General features: G+C 38.1%; 1 protein-coding gene across 4 annotated transcripts in view; it reads right to left on the bottom strand.

The window, feature by feature from the left end:
• Window positions 1-17,627, bottom strand: part of LOC127534433 (tumor necrosis factor receptor superfamily member 14-like) — a 219,590-nt gene that overhangs the window by 61,782 nt on the left and 140,181 nt on the right. Inside the window, exons 2-10 of one of the 4 annotated variants that reach the window (XM_051949634.1) lie at window positions 13,574-13,707; window positions 11,068-11,161; window positions 10,095-10,220; window positions 9,573-9,728; window positions 8,993-9,080; window positions 8,704-8,885; window positions 8,567-8,598; window positions 8,424-8,481; window positions 6,639-8,340 (exon numbers count right to left, since the gene is read on the bottom strand). The exons of 1 other annotated variant lie outside the window; for it this stretch is intronic. In XM_051949634.1, the coding sequence (XP_051805594.1) occupies window positions 8,461-8,481; window positions 8,567-8,598; window positions 8,704-8,885; window positions 8,993-9,080; window positions 9,573-9,728; window positions 10,095-10,220; window positions 11,068-11,161; window positions 13,574-13,615 (741 nt within the window). In that variant the 5' untranslated portion in view covers window positions 13,616-13,707 and the 3' untranslated portion in view covers window positions 6,639-8,340; window positions 8,424-8,460. Of the gene's footprint in view, window positions 1-6,638; window positions 8,341-8,423; window positions 8,482-8,566; window positions 8,602-8,703; window positions 8,886-8,992; window positions 9,081-9,572; window positions 9,729-10,094; window positions 10,221-11,067; window positions 11,162-13,573; window positions 13,708-17,627 lie in introns of those variants that run through there. 2 more of the 4 variants (XM_051949633.1, XM_051949631.1) reach the window with 2 other exon arrangements.

Below are 17,627 nucleotides of genomic sequence, written 5' to 3'. Positions count from 1 at the left end.
TAAAATCTTTATTAGGCCTTTTTTTTTTTTTAAAGTGTACCACAGCAATGAAATTAAAGAAGTAGGCAAACAAATACAAAACTTGGACAACAATAACATTATAAAAGGCAAAGTTAGTAAAACAGTTACAAAAACAAATGAAGCAGCTAAACCAGAGCAGCAAAGCAAGAAATGAAATTAAAACTCTGACTGGCTGTAACCATGACAACGATGCCGCTGAAGCTTTAGGTTGCTTTCCATCTTATTCTAGTTGTTTGTGCAGTGAGTAGAACTGGATGTTCCAGTTTTAGTAAAAATAATCACCGCCTGCAATGTGATCCAAACATTAGAGCATGTTAGGGAGGAGCCCTCATCACTGTTGGTTTCCTCTGGTCTAGTTACCATAGGTGTGACTCACAAGGTTCAAGTTCCATCTTAGGCCTTCAGCAGCCTGTGACACGAAAGCAACAACAGCAGAAAAAACAACAAGCATACCAGAGAGTAAAAACGAAACCACAAAGTTCACTGCAGCAGAACTGAGAATCACAGGAATGTAAACCTCCACGGTCTGTCTGAATGCGGGCTGAATACTGTTAAAGCTACACTGACTGCAGAGGCTCCAAACTAAAGCGTCTCTCTCATGTTTCTACTTTTATTTGAAGCTGCATCTGAGCTGTGAAGTTCACTGTGAACGTCAGATATTACAGGAGATATTTACATATTAGAGCAGCTGGAAACAAATGAGGCAAGAAATGCAAAAGTATATTAAAGCTAAAAATAAAGATCCTGTACAGGCTGCTTTCACTTTCACAGATGTGGAATGATAGATAAGACACTCAACTGAAGGACACACACAGGTTGAAGATCCACTCTCTAATTAGTAGTTTTCTAGTTTTACTACAGATAAAGTAAAAGGAATGTGAGCATGAACCAGCAAACTCTGAATATTGCACTGAAAACTGGTGACTATCTGGATGATTAGATAAAAGGTTATTAACTAATACTAGGCTACCAGCTGCCATATCTTCGTAGATGATTTAATGATAAAAGACGTCACATTCTACATACACTCAATGTAAAAATCCATGGATGTTTAACTGCAGTTATACAAAAATAGCACTAAAATATATTTACATCTTCAGTATACAGATTAGACCTTTTTCTAACAGTAAATTAAAACATCCAGACAGTTGTTTGATCTTGGGAGGTCTGTGTTCACCACCAACAGCCAAAGATACACAAACTGTAAATTTTATTTTCTGTGATGTTCATACATCAATGTTGGTGCTGAAAAATCCAGATGCTTCTTAAACCTTTTTTGTGTGTTTTTCATAAAGGAGAAGCTTTGGTGCTTCCTCTTACTGGAATCGTTTTGAACAGGATGAGACTGAAGGAAGTTTTTCACACCAAAACCACTCCAGTCAGGCTGGTCTTGATCTTTCCTTTCAGTTGATTTTTGGGAAGTGAAACATCGTCTCCAGGATTTTTACCAGAACCACTCATTATCAGCTGTAGCTTCACAGCAGAAACTGCTCTTCTCTATGGATAAATGGAGATTTTCAAAATCTGGCATCAGCAGGTTTCCTCCTTAGTTGGAAGCAGAGCAGTAAATGCAGCACAACACCAGTTTCCTGACATATTTCTGCCTCCATCCTCCAAGTGGTGTCTTCAATTTTGCTTTAGTCTCTTATTTGTGAACTCCTTCCATCCATTCTCTACACACCGCTTTATCCTCACTAGGGTCACGGGGGTGCTGGAGCTATCCCAGCTGACTCGGGCGAAGGCAGGGGACACCCTGGACAGGTCGCCAGTCTGTCGCAGGGCTACATATACAGACAGACAATCACACTCACATTCACACCTACAGCATTTAGAGTAATCAATTAACCTCAGCATATTTTTGGACTGTGGGAGGAAGCCAGAGCAGCCAGAGAAAACCACGCATGCACAGGGAGAACATGCAAACTCCATGCAGAAAGATCCCAGAAAAGCCAGGAACGTGAACCGGGATCTTCTTGCTGCAAGGCGAAAGTGCTAACCACTACGTCACTGTGCACCCCCATTTGTGAACTCCTCTTGCAAAAAACTAAAATGATCCATGACTGACCTCATAATGGTCCACAGTTGATCCATCACTGCATTTAGCTGCAGAGCTTCCAGAAAATCAGCCTCGCATACGTAAACTAGAAAAGCACTCGGAGAGCGCATACCTCCGCCATGCCGTGTGTCTGTTTGTTTGTCTGTCTGTCCGTCTGTGTGTGTGTGTGTGTGTGTGTGTGTCTGTTTATCTGTTAACAGCATAACTTCCAAAAAAGTCATGGACGGATTTCACCAAAATTATTTACAGGATGTCCGGGAAGAGCAGAGGTAACAATCGATTAGATTTTGGAGGATCCTGCTAAAATTTGCGTGAAAATCCCGTCATGACTTTTTGAGTATAGCTGTTAACCATAGGCGTTTCTTAGCCCATTTTTGGGGGTGCTCAAGGCACCTCCTAAAATTGAATCCCAGGCATCCCTAAAAGTTTGAGCGATTTTTTTTTGTATTTGCATGTCCTTCTTATTTTTAACAAACCAGAAAAGTGTAAAAAATCATACAGGCACTTGGTTGATACGTAATGTTTTAACAACAAAAATACAGCACTCCTCTCCCCCTATCTTGCCTCAAAAAATGGTTTGATCCCATCCCAGCCTTTAGGCTTTACCTGCAGAGCTAAGCACTGCCTCCCACAGAAGGACATGTTCTGAACAGTGGAAATACCTGGTTTAAATCAGATACGTGGCACAATTCTTAACTTCTACCACTCAATACCAACACATTATTATCATTACAAGTCCTCGTTCTTGCTGCATTTACCACAGGTTATTGTTTATGTTGTTAAGTAGGAGTTAGCTGACGTTTTTTCTAGCTAGCAGACATTACAGGGTGGTCAGTGTCTGAAACTGGACTGAGAGAAGCTCGCTGTTGTGTGTGCATGTGTTAATATTAAAGTCAAGGTGCTACTGACTAGATGCCCATTAACATTATAACTCCTATTGTGTGTGTGGACAGACAGACAAGACAGAAAGACAGACAGCCTCATCATGGACATAAGACTGCTTTTTTTTTAAAAAAAAGAGCCAGGATCAGGTAAGAGTGTAAGATGAAATGGTTTATCTATCATGAGTAATGTTGTAAGTTGGATCAATGTATCAGTGTTTATATCTAATGCATTGTTTGGTTATTTGCCTTTAGGCTGACAGCACAAAGAGAGAGAGAGAGGACATTATTTATTTGTATTCTTATTGGTATTTTTTCATATTTATGTAATTTTTCATCTAGTTGAATGCAATCTATTTGTGTATGATTGTCAGTCCAAAGAGGGAGAGACGAAAAAGGGGGAGGAGAAGAGAGAGTGCCAGGTCAGGAAGAACCAGGTAAGAAAACAAACAGAGAATAGTGGCACACAAACAGCAACTGTTAAGATGACAAAGACAAAAATTCCATTCACATATAATTTTACATATATGTCATGGAAGTTATGTGTTCTCCCCACAGTAAATGCTTTCCAGAAGCACACTTAACAGATATCAGTGGACTTCAATTTAAACAGGATATATTCATTACATTTTCCTAATTATCTATATGCTTTAATATTTACTTAATTTCACTATACAAGGAGGAGAAGAACAGGGAGAGACTCGGAAGATGAGAGAGAGCAGACCAGGGACAGAAATGCTGTGCCTTGCATTTCAAATAAAAGTCAAAAATAAAGTCCAAGGTCCATTTTTGGTGTTTTTGGTACTTCAGTATAGAGTGCTGGTTTACTCCAGAAACATACATGCTGTTTATGTGTATGTTAAGGAGCTGCTGCATCTAAATTAGTCACTTTTCCAAGAAATTAGGGTTGTGATAGGTTTCTTTTAAGATTCCAGAGCATTCCTTCTTTGCTGTGATTCAACATGTAAATATCTTTTATTCAGATTGGATGGTTTAGTCACAGACTTTTTCATAAAGTGTTGCTTTTCTTTGACAAATGTGGGAATGAAATTGTGTTAAAAATGTACAAAACAGTGAAATTTATCTTGCCTGGCCAGGCACCTGTGGGTGCTCAGCACCCCTAGACATCTGATCCTAGAATCGCCCCTGCTGTTAACAGACAGACAGACAGACAGACACACACACACACACACACACACACACACACACACACACACACACACACACACACACACACACACACACACACACACACACACACACACACACACACACACAAACGGACAGACAGACAGACAAACTCCGGTGATTACATAAACCCTCCTGGCGGAGGTAACAAACTGACATTCATGGATGAAAATGCAAGAATCCAAGGACAGAGATTCTTACTGGAGAAAAAATTTAGCTCCATGCAGCAAATTTATGTTCCTTTCAATCAGACAATAAATAAAATAAAACATAAAATGATTCATATAAAGATTAGGTTTTGTGTGAATCTTCATTTTCCTGCTACACTGGAGATGGAGAGAACAGAGTTAGTATGACTCATAGAGCCACAATAGGAACATTAAAAGGAATTATGACAGGTGGAAATCAATGGCGATTTTAGGGGGTGGCCTGGGGTGGCCGGGGCCCCACCTGAAATCTCATTGGCCACCCCAGATCTGATAGGTAGTTGGTCACATGGGCGTAACGGACGCGGGGTACGCATGGGACATGTCCCCCGCACTTTTTTTCAGCCGTTACAACAGCTAACCCGTTATTAGCATCCAGTAACGTGTTTTTCCGAGCCGTCTTTGAATGCACCATGAGCGCATGCTAACGCAGGTGTTCCACAGGAGACGTGCTGCTGTGCTGAGCAGTGCTGAACGTGCGTCGGAGTAATGTTTAGCAAACCAGCCAGAGCTAGCAAGAAGCAAAAAACTTTACACAGTTTTTCCAAACAAACCGTGGTAAGTTGTGTGACCTTGTTGGATGCAACAATGTTAGACTTGTTAGCTAAATGATGACAAGGTAAAACGTGGCAATATATCAATATGTTAAGCTAGTTAACAATAATTTAAATGTTGTTGCCTCTGTTACATTATTGCTAATTAGTTTATTCTTGGAATAAACCCAGTCCTCTTTCATTTCTGGGCAGAAGATGTGCCCACAATTGCTCTCCATGTATTTAAGTCTTTTGGTCCCAAAAGAGGAGAGTCAGGGAGGAGAAAAAAGAATAGGCTATCTATGGTATAAATTTACAACTATTTTTTACTCCTTCTCTTTCTAATTCTATCTCAGAATTTTGATTTTCAGATTTTTTAATGATTATTTCCATAACAAAGAGCAGAGTTCAGGCAGGAGATGGACCAGAGGCGGCGGCCAGCAGTAATGTTGACCATGCAGGGTCTGCAGAGGTGAAAAAAAAAATATATAAGTGGCTGAGAACAAAATATGTATCTATGGGTTAAAGTGATTTTAAGGTTAAAGTTCTACTGCAAGTTTTACTCTTCCTAATGCTATTTCAGAATTTTTCTGACCACATTTTTTTATGTTTATTGCCATAACAGAAAGAGCAGAGTCAGGGAGGAGATGGATCAGAGGCCAGCAGCAGGGACAAGGATGTAGGGTCTTTACAGGTAAGAAGAGATTATAACTTCCTGAAAATAAGATATCTATTGCAGGGAGAAACCAGGCAGTACTGATCATTTCATGTTCAGTGTTTGGCACCTTTGGCTACTCGTCCAGTAGATGTTCAAGGGACATTGTTGTCAACTCAACTAGAGTTTGGCCACTAAACTTTAGATTTTATAGTTTAAAGTTTTATACTTTATAGTTTAAAGAACTAGCCTAGTTGGTCCCCTGGTATTGTACTGTGGCTGTTAGGGATTATGTGGTTCTTTAGCCACTAAGGACGGTGCAATTAAATGTAAGAGAATGATAAATCGCTCTGAAAAATTTGTCCCCCTCACTTCTGAGATGGTGGTTACGCCCATGGTTGGTCAAGTTCGTCAACACGAGAAACAGAGAAATTCTGTCAATCAATGATAGAAATGTCACGTGTAGCTACTATGCAAGGTGCTCGGATATTTTTTTAACAATGCTGGTTTTGCCACTCAACACTTAGATGCCGGACTTCTGTTCAGCCTTTGGATGCTCCAATGAGCGCTGTAAGGAAACAAGAGCTCGTGGGATTACTTTTCACATGTAAGATGTATGAAAGGAATAATATATTGTTAGCAGGTTGTCATAGCTAGAGTGAAATAAATGCCGAGAAGACGGATAGAACCCCTCAGCTCCGTATCTGGCTTCTACCCAAGATCTAACCAGCTCTCTACATCATCCTGTGTATTACTCAGCTGCTTACCGGTGAAATAACTAATCTGAGACAATTTTTTGTTTAAAATTCAATGTTATGAATCTAGCGTTCCTAGCAACTTACTGCAGTAATTGGTACAAGCAACAATACAGGTGAACAGTTGATGAGCTGATGACTGATAATGTTATTCTACAGGATGAGTTGAGAGCAGTTGAATTTTGCTAATTTAATCTAATTTGTGAAGAGATGAGGACTTTAATCCAAGGAAATGGCTCTTAGAAAATTTGTACCCTATTCTGAACATATTTTACTGATTTAGAGTAATTAAAATAACCAGATATAATTAAGGACTGTAATAATGGGAAATGGAATTTAAAAATAAACCAGAATAGACACCTTTATTCAACACTTATGAGACAGGAAATCATGGGAGAAAAGTACTGGGATTTGAACTGTGGTCGGCTGCGTACATGGCATTAAACTCCGCTATGCCATAGCCACCCCACACTAGCTTTGTGTCCCATCAAGGCCACCCCGTTAAAAAAGTCCTGGATACGCCACTGGTGGAAATAAACTAGAATTATCCTTTAGGGACAGTGTGAACATCAAATCTGAAAATATTAAGACACATTTCAACTTTATCATTTGCTCTGACTCTCTGTGGCCCCTGACTCAAAATGTTTCTGCCTTAAATAGTTGTAAAAACTAAAGTCGACGTATAAAAGACTTGCTCATGTAAATCTTTTTTTAGAGAAAAAAGCGAACAGAATACACACTCAACTGGAAAGTTAAACAATTTCACTTACAGCGTGAAACCGAGGTACAGAAACTACAAGAACATAAAAAAAAGCAAATGATTAGAACTGCAGTGCTGTTGACCACAAACTGGTTTCTCCTGGTGAGACACAAACAGTCTGAACACGTCCACCTGTTTTCTACTGATATTCAGCCTCAGTACATTATTATTAATATACTGATCTTCTTTACAAACATCCATCCAGAGCTGTATTTCTGCTGCAGCGTCACCAAACAGTCGACTCTTTAAACCTGAACTTGTGCTGCTCTAAAGTTGGTGAGTTATGTTTAAAATAGTTTAAAGACTCCATCCATTCTCTATACACCGCTTTATCCTCATTAGGGTTGCGGGCGGTGCTGGAGCCTATCCCAGCTGACTCGGGTGAAGGCAGGGGACACCCTGGACAGGTCGCCAGTCTGTCACAGGGCTACATATACAGACAAACAATCACACCTACAGGAAATTTAGTGTACTCAGTTAACCTCAGCATATTTTTGGACTGTGGGAGGAAGCCGGAGTACCCGGAGAAAACCCACGCATGCTCAGGGTGAACATGCAAACTCCATGCAGAAAGATCCCAGGCCCACCCCGGGATTCAAACCAGGGATCTTCTTGCTGCAAGGCGAAAGCGCTAACTACTACGCCACTGAGCAGCAGTTTAAAGACTCTCAACATAAAATCACTACATGGCTGAAAACATAAAAATGTGCTTAAAAAAATAAACTATTCCACTTGTGTTAGCAGCCTCAGACAAATAAAGTTGGAAACATAATAAAGTAGTTGTCATTTCATACTAATTTTCCACAGAAAAATGTTAAATTCAGGACCACTGTTACTGTCAATGACAAGCAATTTGAGCTCAGTTACTACTAAATATTTTACATGTTCAATGTCCTTTCAGATGTAAAAATGTCCAATAAATGGAAACGAGTTTATAAAACATGATTACAAAAAATGGTCAGAGCTTTGGAAAATCTAGAAATCTTCTGTTCCAGCAGTTTGTCCTCATTTAAAATCCAGTTTCAGTCTGAAGTTGCTCCAACTGTTAGCAGAAGATCAATGGAGTCAGTGAGTCTTTAAATTTATGTTCCATCTGTTGTATTCCGGAGTGACTTTGTTTTCTGTACAGTCAGACAAAGATCCAGCAGGAATCAGGAAACTGTTGTTTTACTTCAGTCCACTTCAAAGATGATGTCAGCATCCAGATGGATTAAAACTGGACTCTGAAACACATTTACTCTGCAGGACACTGAGTCCTACCTGTTGTCCTGCAGGTGGTTTTAGTCTGAGGACAGAAAAACTTTCATTTAGAGCAGAAACTTCATTGACCTCATGAACATTTCAGTGAATAACAAACTGCTGTCCTACCTGTTGATATTCTCATAGGAACTGCCTCTGGTGATTCTTATCCATTTTCTAATGAAGGCTGAAAAAAATTAAGGACATGATTCAATTTCACTGACAAACTAAGTGCTGTCAACAGTGAACACACAAGACAGAAATAAACTTACTTGACAGAGAATGGCTGAACTTGTGTTTTTTTCTGCTATGAAACAAAACAACAAAACACATCTTAATAGTCTTCACTTCGCAGAAATATTCTCATCCAGCAAAACCATGTTAACATTTTTTGTTCTGTCATCCTCACCTTCTCTGAAAGACATTTTCTTCTTTCTGAAGTAAAACCAATAAATTAATCCAGCAGATATTAATAAAAAAAGTAAAACACAGGGGATGGTGACAGGTACTGCAACATTTGAACGTTTTTCTCCGCATTCAGCATCAGTAGAAGCAGTTCCTGGTTTTATCAGTTCAAGGTTTGATTCACATCTGTAAAGACAGAAGGACATTTTTACAGGAAAATGTTCAGATCCAACAGATTCTCTGCTGTTGTTAGAAGTCAGGAGTCTCCATGTGTGATTTAAAGCTTCACTTACTGAGTATGTGACTGACAAGATGTAAATGTTCCATTTGAAAATGTTCCAGCGCTGCAGTCAGAGCACACAGTGTCTGTGAAGGCTGTTCCTGCACAAACATTAATCATAGATCTGTAGAAACCACTTCAGAATCACATTATGAAGGACTCAAAGTGTTACATGATGAATGATGAGCAGACAGAACAACAATCCAACAGATTTAATCAGTTAATCATTCTGCTGAGGAGAAGATCAGACTGGAATCAGCAGAAGAAAAATATTAAAGGACAAATCAGCAAACATTCATTAATAAAGTCTAATTTTAGCTGCAAGAACCACAAAGAATCTTTGGTAAAACTGTGTTTTGTGGTTAATGTGAAGACATGGTTGAGGCTGGTTCAAGACAAAAAGAGAAAGAAAAGATCAGGTGTGTAGACGATGTAGTTTTACCAGCTGTTGGTCAGATCAGATCATTATTTTATCTTTCTTTTATCTAATTCTGGTGCTTCTTTACTCAAATCACAACTTAATGAAACTATAATAAGGTCAGACTCCCTGATTTTTTGTTGTTCTCATTTAAAACTTTACCAAAAATACCAACCTTTTTGGTTGATGTATTGTCCTGGCTGACAGATTCTGTGTTTCTGTGCTTCTACACAGTTGTTCCCTATTTGGTCAGTGCAGTAGAATCCCTCCAGTCGTTCACAAACTGCATCTGATGTTGTTGTACATGATGTCTTTACCTTCAGACCCAAACCTGTCAGGAAAGATTGACGATGCACAGAGAACTTGAGAAAATAGATCATTTGGATTTGATTTAAAGTGACTTTACATATAAACATGTGAACATTTGATTTTTGGGAGTTTGGTCTGTCCTTACAGCAACTAACACAGCATCTCATCATTGTTTCATAGAAATACTGAATCTGATTCATGACTTTGTTTCTGCACAGAGTCTGTCATTTCGGTCAATAATGTGTAATAAACTCATCAAACTGAGTCTCTGTGATGACTCTGTTACATCAATATTCAGCAGCTGCCTCAGTTATTATAGAGCAATAACAGAGGAACAAGCAGTAACCAGACAAGTTTCCACCAGAACATCTCTAACATGTCAACTAACCTTTATCACAGTTGGTGCAGTCGAAACAATTTTTCCGCCCAGTGGGTTTATCCACATATGTTCCATCGAGGCAGGACAGACATGATGTCGATCTGAACTCTGTACAATCAGTTTTAACTCGACTTCCTGGTGAAAATAAAATGAACAAGTTAGTTTAACACAGTCCTGCTTCCTTTTAACTAAACTCTCATGCAGTTCATGTTGCCTGTTACACTGTTATCCCAAATAGATGAAGCCACACTGTAAAAAAATCTTAATTTTACAGAAAATAACTCTCTTAGAACAGCTATTAAATGACAATAATAATCTCTAATTAACTTAAATGCAGCTCTTGCTATAAAGGTTAATGCTCATTCTATCAATTTAAAGCTTTTCCTCATCATTTTAAGCTAAATTTTATTCGTTTTATAATTTTCTGTACTTTCATATTTAAACTCTGTTATTCTGCTTTCAAAATAAACAAAGTTTGTTTTTATTATGTTGAATACATTTATTGATATTATACATTCAATCTGAATAAACTGAAATAAAGTGTTTTAATTCAACAGCTTACTTTCTGTGTCTTTCAAAATAAGACAGTTTTGAGCCTCTGACACTTATTTAAAGATGTTTAATGATAATTTAAGTCAAAACTGTCAAATTAAAAGTTTGACTGCAGATTTTAATTACATTTCTTGAAAATGTTTGATTGTAATATTTGAAGGAAAATACTGTAATAGTGTTTTTTTTCCAAAATATATAATAAAAATGTCTACAAATGTATTGGTTTTACACTTAATTTAAATTAATATATTTTACTGTTTTGTTAACTGTCATTTGACTATTTTAATGTGTGTTTTTTACAATGCAAAGTTCACAAAATAAATATTAATAAAAAATAGTTTACTTTTATTTAATCATTTTTTATTTGTCAGATGCATGTTGTAGGACAGGACGTCACAGGTGATGACCAAAACATCCAGTTGGATCTTACCTGCAGGACACATTGGACAGCATTCATTCCCTATCTGATATTCTGCTGGATGACATATTAGAGTGTGACCAGTGAAGACCTTCATCACGATGATCTGTGGAGATAAGAAAAGGTTTTTCTATGTCAGAGAAGCCTCAGTTAAAAATGAGACAGAGAAGAAGACCTGAGGTGAGGTGATGATGGTACAGGAAGTTACCTGTTATCAGACAGAAATGCCAACTTGTTACAATATTTTTCCATTTTTCTTCACTTTAACTGATTTACGCAGGAGAGAGAATTAATTTTAATTTTGGCCAAATTTTCCCTCGACAATACCTCGAGATCAACATATCCGCCTGACTTAAACGACATTTAAAGGATAAATCTAGTATTTTTTAACTTTGGCATCATTTCTCTGCTTTCTCAAGTGTAAAATGATTAGAGGAAAAAATGTTTGGGATTGGTCAAGTATTAAGAAAGAACATTTTTTCCGACAGCCGCCAAACAGCTGCAATGTAATCTCATGGGTTATTATGTTTGTATTATGTTTGAGTCAAAGTTGAAACGCTTGTTTTTGCCATCGGCAGGCTCAGATTGTGATTACAAGAACATTACAGATTTGGTTTCCTTTACAGTCAAATGTGTGTCTAATGTGTCACAGAAGAAGAGTTGGATTCATCCAGAGTCCAGAAAGTGCATCATGATACCCCCTAAAACATGAAAAATATCAACTAATTGTTTGTCCTCTTTTAAAATTGGGGCAATAAAATGACTTTGTGAAGCTTTCACAGACTACTTCCGGGGTGGGACACTGAAACTGTGGTTAGTTGTTCTACAAACACATGAAAACTCTTCTGTCCATACAGAGACCGTCATGTTTGCAGAGAGAATGACTGTAATGATGTCAGAAAGTTGTTCTGGTATCAGTGCACATGAAAGCATGAAAGCATGACAGGATAACAGCAGAAACAATCACTCAGTGAACCAGTAGTATTAAAAAATGTCCTAGACTGGATTGTAGCTGTTTGGCTTTTATCTGTTCATTTATTTCTACCTCCATTTACACCCAAGAACATGATCCAATAGAGGACAAGTTAGGAAACACTGGTGTTATCCTTTATGTCAACACAGACACACAGCGAGGCCAACATAGTGGATTTACTGAGGGGAAATCAAATGATGTTTAGAATACATGTTGTCTTTAGTCAGTCTGGTGGATTCAGCTGTCTGGACCCTGAAAACTCCTCCTTGGTTCAGTCACAACAGCTTGACATCATCATTAATCCACTAATAGAGCTAATTAAACAACAAGTATTGATCTTCTAGCAGCACTCATTGGAGCTTTTTTTATTGAGAAACTGCTGTTTATTGTCACGATTAGAGACAAAACAACTCAATCAAGTGGATGAACCCAAAAGTCAGAAAATAAATAAATGTTTCTTTTCCATTTTACGAGTTTTAAGTTAAATATTTGCTCTGTCTAACACCAGCTCTACTCTGCTATTCAGCAAAGGTGTAATTATAGTCGTGTATAAACCAGCAGCAAATTCACAGTGTAACAAGTCCACCAGACTATAGATACATGTTTGTCTAAAAAGGTATAAATTCATGTGTACTAAAAGAAAGATTATTTATATATATATATATATATATATATATATATATATATATAGGACATTGCAGAGTTTGTTCAAGCTGACACTTCACTTCCCCAGTGTGGTTTTTGAGGTGTTGCAACGATACTGAGCCCTCTAGAATATAGAACAAACATAAACTGCCTGAAGTGTTGAAAAAGCATCTGTAGGGAGAAATAGAGTCTCTGCAACACATCTGTACTGCTGTCTTCCTGTTAAACCCATAAAGACGTGTGATGATGAACTCTAACTACAGCTGAATTATGCAGGTATTGAACATGCAACAACTGCTCACACATAAGTTATACTTCATATGAGGAGTTATAGAATGAAACTGTATAAATCAATACGTACATTTGTTTGCAATAATACTGTTGAGATTCATGAACTATTTCTAGAATGTTTATAGGAATTTACTCTAAAGTATATAGCACGAACCAAAACCACATTCAGACCACATTTAATGATCACTTATAGAAACACCAGCACCAAGTCAAACACAGTCTGATTCACTCAGTCATATAAGTGTTGCTGAGGTCACATTTGTGTGACAGTTGTCAGTGTGGCTCTGTTAGGGTGGAGTGATGCCAAAGTTCACAATACACTGAACTCATCTGAACCTCAAAGGTCAAACAGGTTAAAGTCAGACGTCCTCCTACTTTACTGCACTGCCAGAGATATTTCTGGACCTCAGTCTAACATCACCTACACCAAACTGTCTCCTCCCACCTCACATGATGAACACAACAGCAGTTTCAGTTTCTGATTTGATTCATGTATGTGGAAAATCAGAAAGAACAACGTCAGAAAATGAAGCAAGAGTACAGAAACATTGGAGAGGAGATGAAACCTGATGAATAAATGACTGATTGTCAAATACAAATTTGTTTTACCAAAAACATTGCAGGCGTCAAAAGTTTTCTTCTCCAAATCATTTTGTCAGGCTGAAAGTTGTAGTTTTTCTTGATCTGAAGACACCACCTCACTGAGAATTGAGATTTGTTGAGTTGTAGCTGCAGGAAAACTTCTGGAAGCAGAAAGAAACCAGATCAAAATTGTTCTAACCAGCACTGAAACCTGTTTACTGTGGGGAACAGAATCATTGTTAACCTGCTTAGCACCAGATTTGTGCAGGAAAAGAGTTTAAAGTGTCAACATGCAGCTGCAGAGCTGTTTAGAAGCAGCTTAATGTTTACTTCTCTTTAGTGAGCAATAACAGATCATTGAATCATGACGAGCTGCTCAAAGTTCACTTTATTTCAACTTCATCTGTTTGTTTCCTTTCAAAATTCCTTTTATAACACTGATAGATGTTCAGATGAGCCTGATTCAGGAATAAATCTGAATGTTTCTGGTCTCAGAGCAGCATGTTAGGGCGGACTTTGACGCGGGGAGGGGGCCAGCTGCCCCATACTTTTCGCTAGCCGAGCTGCTAGCTGAGCTGCTAAGCTGCCTGCCTGGCTAAATACTGGAGCTATGTCGAAAATTCATTTCTCCATCACTCACATGTATGAAATTACATATGGAAACAGACCACTGCGGTCAAGCCAGCCGCTCCTACATTTTCAGTGCGCTCTTACCGTCAGCTTACGGTAAATGCACCACCGCGCAGCAACTATTTCCGGTTTAAAAAATAAAGCGCTGCATTCGCAGATGTATTATACAGCGATGTTTTAAGTAACTGACTCAGCTTAACTGCTAACCATCGAATTGTACGGCTAATATTTACACTAAATAAATAACTTGAAGTATAAGAAGCTGAAAACTTGTTTATCTATCTGTCTGTCTGTCTGTCTGTCTTAAAAATTGTGAATTCAAATAAAAAGTGATGTGTGTCATCCCGGTGATCTATTAGTGTGATAATAAAATAAACCTGAGTCGAAAAGTCACATGATCTGGACCGTAATGAGAAGACATGCTGATATTTACATTAAAAAATGTTTAATTTTTTGCTTTAAAATCTTTTAAGCCAAACTATTTCTTCTTCTTTGGCGTATGCTGACCAGGTAAGGTAGGATTGTGATTCTGCATTAGTTTGGGGTCAATACGTCACATTACCTAAGAGCTATTGAGCAAAAAAGCTAATATTTACTGTATAAAAAAAAACTGTTAAAAATCAATAATGACCTAAAATCAAATATAAATTGACGTATGTTGACCATCCTTAGTAGCACTATCATTCTGCACTGGTTTGGGGTCAATAAGTCACATGACCTGAGAGCTATTGAACAAAAAGGCTAATATTTACTGTAAAAAAACTGTTAAAAATCAATAATGTCCTGAAATCAAATATAAATTGGCGTATGTTGACCATCCTTAGTAGCACTATCATTCTGCACTGGTTTGGGGTCAATAAGTCACATGACCTGAGAGCTATTGAGCTAAAATGCTAATACTGACTGTAAACAATTAATAATAAATTCATTAAGTTTCCAAATGGAATAAAAAATGCTGTGTCTTGATCAGTCTGTGTCATACTATAATCCCAAATAGATTTGGAGTCTCTGGGTCACATGACCTGGTAGCTATTGAGCTAAAATGCTAATACGTACTGTAAAAAATTAATAATAAATTCATGAAGCATTCAAATGTAATAAAACCTGGTGTGTCTTGATCACCTTTTACAGTCCTGTCAATCCTTATTGATTTGGAGTCTCTCGGTCGCATGACCTGGGAGCTATTGAGCCAAAATGCTAATATTTACAGTTAAATATCAATATAAAATATGCAAAGTATCCAGATGGAATAAAAAGTGCTGTGTCTTGATCACTCTATGAGATGCTCTAATCCTGCATAGATTTGGTGTCTGTAGGTCACATGACTTGGGAGCTATTGAGCTAAAATACTAATATTTACATTTTGAAATGAATTAAAAACTCACTAAAAAAAATATTAATAGTCTCCAAAAGCAATAATAAAGTCTGTGTAATAAACCAGGCCTAAATCTATTTAGCCCAAAGATCACATGACCTGGGACTTATAGAGCTGTAATGCTCATAATTACAGTATAAAATACATGAAAAATTCACAAAACATATTAATTGTGTCCAAATGTTCATTCAATGTTTCTAAGTGTGACAAAGAATCTATGAACTACAAATCCCTATATTTGAGTGCCGTATCATAACATAATGTAACATACGTCACGTCAGGTCTTTGCTCTTCTTTTTTCTGCCTCACGTAAGTTAACCTTTAATTTTCAATGAAATAAGTATCCAATGGACTGAGCCCGTAACACACGTGCTGCTCAATATCCAGAACATCATTTGGAGTCAGAGTTGTGCGATGGGTCGTTTGAAAAAAGGCAGAAAAAATGTTTCTATTTTTTATCTATATTTTGGGAAGAAAAAACGGTGAAAAGCAGGCTAAGAACATTCTTATTTAACTATCTATCCATTATTCATTTCACACAACCCATACGTTCGTTCTGTTCTTACTAATAATATTTGCTTAAGATTGGAGATTTTTTGTTTGTGGCTAGACATCATTGAGATGCATAAGGTCACAAAATCTGCCGAGAGCAATTTAACTCATTATTACAAACATCCTATATGTCCTCAAATAAAAAAGGTTAATATCACCTAAGCTACATTCAGTTTGTGCATATTTAACTAAACAGATGTTCTGAGTAGAATATGGGACAAATCCCTATGGCTTGATCTTTGATTCTTTTCCTTTCAAAATAAAATCCAGCAAACTAAATAGCTGTTTCCTTTTTTCCTTTTGCCGTTGTAAAACATAGAAAATGTTTAAAGATTAAGAAATCAAACAAAATCAACACCTTCTGTTTTTGTTACTTTTTAAAATTCAATACCTAAGCCCGTTTGTTTTTATTTTGTGGCGAAATCATGGGGACTGTGGGGCGTGCACGCGCATCGCCATTGACGCACTTACGCCAATGGGGCGAGTCAACACACCGCGGCTCAGGGATCGCGGCAGCGGCTGCTCTCTTTGTTAATCAGCAGAGACACATCCTCTGTCCTCTGTTACACAAAGTCTGAGCAAAGTTTAGTATCTGCGTCTTTGGGCTAAACACAAGCTCCAACGCTATTGAGCAGTGATCAGCTGCTCGATTCTTCACCGCACCGCTCACAGATTGGAGCTCCGTGCGCTCTGGAGAGACCAGGCAGCCACAGGGCTGGGACATGTGGAATGGGTATACAGTCCAAGCAGAAATAAAATAATTTGCAATATATATCAATGTGTTTCCAGTAATTCCCTTTAAATATAATTACAAAAAACACCAACAAATATTGCAAATTTGGATTTTGTTTGTGGGATACTGTTATTTCTTATCAGCGGCTCAGCAGCACTGACGATGCCGAACCAAGAGGGCGCAGCATATCGTGCACCCAGCAGTCGATGCGCACTCGCAGTTAGAAAACTGTAATTGGATAAAAGTTCTATCAGAAAGTCGCATGCCTGGACAGAAGGTGTATATTTTTAATGTAGGATTTGGAGTTTGATTGATTAAAGCGGAGCAACTGAATGCACAATGACGCACATGCTTGGAGCCTTCGGGACGGAGATGGATGAAATTTTTTAAATGGTACACTTCCATGCGCCGGAAATCCGGCGCGGCGCCGGAAAACTTTAAGCCCTGTATTTATTTAGTGTAAATATTAGCCGTACAATTCGATAGTTAACAGTTAAGCTGAGTCAGTTACTTAAAACATCGCTGTATAATACATCTGCGAATGCAGCGCTTTATTTTTTTTAAACCGGAAATAGTTGCTGCGCGGTGGTGCATTTACCGTAACCTGACGGTAAGAGCGCACTGAAAATGTAGGAGCGGCTGGCTTGACGACGGAGAAACGAGAGGCGGCTGGCTTGACCGCAGTGTGTGGAGGCGAGGCAACGTATCGACGATCAGTCCAGCAGCTACGGAGTTACACTGCTGCTTTAGCTCCCCACTTACAGATTCAACCACTGACTGTCGAGGTGTAG

Source organism: Acanthochromis polyacanthus, chromosome 6 (assembly GCF_021347895.1).
Source record: "Acanthochromis polyacanthus isolate Apoly-LR-REF ecotype Palm Island chromosome 6, KAUST_Apoly_ChrSc, whole genome shotgun sequence".
NCBI lineage: Eukaryota > Metazoa > Chordata > Actinopteri > Pomacentridae > Acanthochromis > Acanthochromis polyacanthus.
The sequence above is the reverse complement of the archived record's forward strand: the minus strand, read 5'-3'. Positions and strand labels throughout refer to the sequence as shown.